General features: G+C 42.8%; 1 protein-coding gene across 1 annotated transcript in view; it reads left to right on the forward strand.

The window, feature by feature from the left end:
* LOC102045333 (ubiquitin-associated protein 2-like) overlaps positions 1-3,960 on the forward strand; it is an 85,304-nt gene that overhangs the window by 38,367 nt on the left and 42,977 nt on the right. Inside the window, exon 6 of the mRNA XM_031065401.1 lies at positions 1,677-1,754. Within this exon, the coding sequence (XP_030921261.1) occupies positions 1,677-1,754 (78 nt within the window). The remainder of the gene's footprint in view (positions 1-1,676; positions 1,755-3,960) is intronic.

The following is a 3,960-nucleotide window of genomic DNA, read 5'->3' on the forward strand; positions in this document are numbered from 1 at the left end:
CCCTGTGTTCTCAGAGGTGTATCCATGTCCTCAGTGGCCACACCAGGTGCTAATATTCAAATCTGAGCACCTATTGGTTTGACCACAGCATCCCAAAAAAACTCACTTCCTTTTCAAACCAGGACAGACTTGGTTTTGAGATGGTCTGTGTTTATTCAGAGACACTAAATTTAAATTTCTGTCCTTTTTTGATTAATTGATCTTATACAAATTGCTGTTCTTTTTTAAGTTTTAGAATTGACTCTGTCAAACTGCTTGAGAAGCATGTTGCTGCACAGCTGATACACTTTTTTTTTCTTTTAATGAAAAAATTATCCAGTTTTGATTACATTTCCTGTTATGAGTTGGAGAACCTGAAGATGTTCTCATCTTTCTATAAAGGGGAATGACAAGACTGGGATCATTATTACTCTCTAGCATATGTTACTCATAAGCCAACCAAATGTGAGTTTATACAACACAGAAAGTTCTTTGTGGGTTGAAATGTTTAAAATTTTTCTACAGCTTATACAGGTGCAAAAATACATGGTACAAAAGCAAACTGATGTTTCCAAGTTAGGTAGCATCACATTAGATCACCATTGGATGCACATTGCTTTTTTCTATTTAAGTTTTATCAGCAGTATCAAAGCTATATAAATTGCCTGTAAGGGCCATACACACGGATAGATGAGCAGAGAAACACCAATGAAAAAATATGTTTAGCTTTTGACTTAAAAGCAGGAAAAAAATATAATATTGGTAAATTCTTTTAATTATTGTAATATCTTCAAATATTGTGCCAGTGAAGACATTGTGAATCTTTGTAAAATAATGTAAAAGTTAGGAAAAAATAGTAATTAAACTTGCAGCTATGCTTAGAAAAATTGAATTCAGATCCATCAAAATGAAAGTGAAGGGCTAAATTTTTGACAGAGCCAGGTTCTGCTTGTCTCTTTTTGGAAACTGGAATTAAAGATTTGTTTCAAGTTGTTACCAAGTCTTGATATCTCCTTCCACTGCAAGCATTATTGGTTCTGTTGCTGCCATTAGGAAAAGTTGTGCAGTACAAAATCTCAACAGTGTTTTAAGTGGTCAGTCTTTTTTTTTTTTCCCTTCAAAGAGCCAGACATCTTTTGGAGTACTTTCTCAGGAGTTTTCCGTGAAATAGTTAAGGTGCAGTGTGCTTTTCTAATGCCTCACCTTCACCTGGTTGTTATCCTTCTGATTTAAATACAAAGGAGAGTTGTTTTAAGTTTCCCTGGCTATAGAGGTATATGGTATGGGCAGACAAAAGAGTTGGTGTTCTTGGTTGTTCCTTATTCTTTCACTGTTGCCACACAGCCTGTTATTGAGGAAGCATAGTATGAGGCAGCTTTTTTTCCTACCTTGTTAAAGAGATGAGGCCATAATTAATAGTGTAGGCTACAAAGCACTGCCTTTCTCCCCTCCCCCAAAACCCCAACCCAACAGAAATGTGTCTGCTGAAGGGCATTTTCCTCTTAGATATTTTGCTTCCTAATGGTCTAGCGCAAAGTAAACATAACTTGCTTGTAGCTAGGCTGCAGAAGAACAGGACTGACTGATATCTGTTAACCAGCCCACTTGAAAATCTTGCCCTTTTTTTTGAGGTTTAGGTTAAGCAGATGGCTATACTGTTTCATGCATGAGTCTCTTAAGCTGTCCTCTCTCCACAGTCAGAACTGAAGAGAATGGAGTGGAGAACAGTCAAGGAGACAGGCCTTCAGACCGTGGGAAACGTAGCCGTGGGAGAGGTGAGATGCTAGTATTGGTGCAGGACTGGCACCAATAATTTCATATCCTGAAAACGAACTCTCCCATTTATTTCTTTAAACACTTCTTTTGAAGCATTTGTTGGTTATCCTTTGATTCCATAAGCATTTCATCCACCTTTAATTTAGGTACGTTCCTCTCCCTTGTTCCTTGTTATGTCTTGGTCTCAGAACAACTTAAAAGAATTTACACAGATGACTTCTATGGTAATTTCCTGTGTAGCAGGCTTGTGTGCTCTGGCTATGGAGACCTGTTTTCCCAGATTGACTCATGTCAGCCTTTTGAGAGTGGGAGTATGGTGGGCTCTGCAGGATGTACCTTGGCAGCAGGAGAGCACAAGATTCCATCTGTATGGCTCTCAGGGAAAGATTTGATGTGTACTTCTGTTGTTTTTTTGGGGTAGATCTGGTTGTCAGGCTTGCCTTCTGTTTTTGGTAGCCAATCAGAGAAAGTACAAGCCACCTTAGAGGCTTTTTGGTAAGAGAAGGCATTCAGCATAGAGGACTTGATGAGAAGAACTGTGGAAAAAGAATACTGCAGAGTTTTAGGTGCAACAATCTTCTCCTGTAGAAGAGATAGGAAAGGTGTTGATAATGGATTTGATGTGGAATCAAGGGATGTGTAGTTGGTTTGATTTTCATGGGTTGAAGTGGAAAGAGGCTTGTTTCTTCTAAGAGCAGGAGGAATGAAAATTAATAACTTGGGTACAGTGCCGATTGTGTGAGGAAGTGGGTATTAAATTAATTAAATTGCGAAAGTGCATAGCAGAGCTAATGTACTTAAGTAATGTCTGACTGGCGAAAAATTCTGCCTTCAAAAGGCTCTCTTCTTTGGAATAGTCAGTAATGAGGCATTACAGTGAGATGATTGTGCACAAAGCTTTTGCCAACCGACTGTGCGGGGTTTCACCCTGCATTCCCCGTTTTTGTTTTTGAAGAACCCACTTCAGAGTACCATGAGCGCGTTCTACAATAGCTTGACCAGTTGGAGAATGAGGGATACCAGACGTGTGTGAGACACCCCACAACTGCAGGAACTGCCGCACCTTTTGCGATGCGTAAGCAGGACCATTGTCGGTTTTCACAGCAGAAGGTATGCCCAGAATGGCAAAGGCCTGCCTCCAGTGGGCGAGGACATCACGGGCTTTCTCCCCAGTGTGAGCCGAGGCCCATATTGCAGAGGAGAACGTGTCCACCGTGACATGCACATACTTGAGCCGGCCAAACTCGGCAATCTGGGGGACATCGGTCTGCCAAAGCTCCAAGGCCCTAAGGCCTCTGGGGTTTACCCCTGCTGGCAAAGGCGGAGCAAGTGCATGGCAGTCATCACATGACTCAACAATGTCACGAGCCTCAGTTGGCGTTAGCTGAAATTGCTTCTGCAGGGTATGTGCGTTTTGGTGGAAAAACCGACGTGATGCCTTGTCCTGCGCGAGTGTATCAGGCTGAGGCACTACCCACGCTGGGTTAGCCAACTTATCAGCCCTCGCGTTACCTTCCACTATAAAGCCTGGCAAATTGGTGTGACTCCTCACGTGCAGAACATAAAATGGATGAACCCAGGCCTGAATGGCTGTCCCGATCCGACCCAGCGGTACAGATGATGGGGTTGATTTTAAGGTGCAAAAAATAACCAACAAAGGCACAGGGGATTTGCAGCAACAAAATCAAATACAGTTTTATTGAAAATCACAACAGAAGAGCATTGGTGAGGGGGCAGAACCGGAGAGAAAAGGAATAGACAAGGGAAAAGAGGGAGCAAAAGGGAATGGGTATAGCTACCAAATTGTGGTGTTGCTTTCTTGGTCCAGCCATCGCAAGCTCAGCAGTGTTACCACGTCCGGGGAGATCTCGAAAGCACGGCTGAACTGGGACCCTAGTTACAGTGTCTTTTGTTGGGGGGAAGGAAAGTGGTTTCATAGCCAAAACAAATGGTCGTCAAGGGGGGAGAAAAGGTACAGAACAGGGGGATACTGGCACACAGAGTCCAAGTCCAAGTAATCGGCAAGGACCATTGTTTCTATGCTTCAGTGCTTGTACCTTTATGTTTGCTGGGCAGCTCTCCCTCCCCCTTATGGCACACCTACCCCGAGTTGGGGGGAAGTGTTCAGTCCCAGTCTTTGGAAGAAGATACAAGGGGGTTTTTTGCAGAGGGGCTTCTTGTCTTGATCCCTTGATGAAGAAGCCC

This window comes from Geospiza fortis, unplaced genomic scaffold (assembly GCF_000277835.1).
Source record: "Geospiza fortis unplaced genomic scaffold, GeoFor_1.0 scaffold364, whole genome shotgun sequence".
NCBI classification, from domain to species: Eukaryota; Metazoa; Chordata; class Aves; order Passeriformes; family Thraupidae; genus Geospiza; species Geospiza fortis.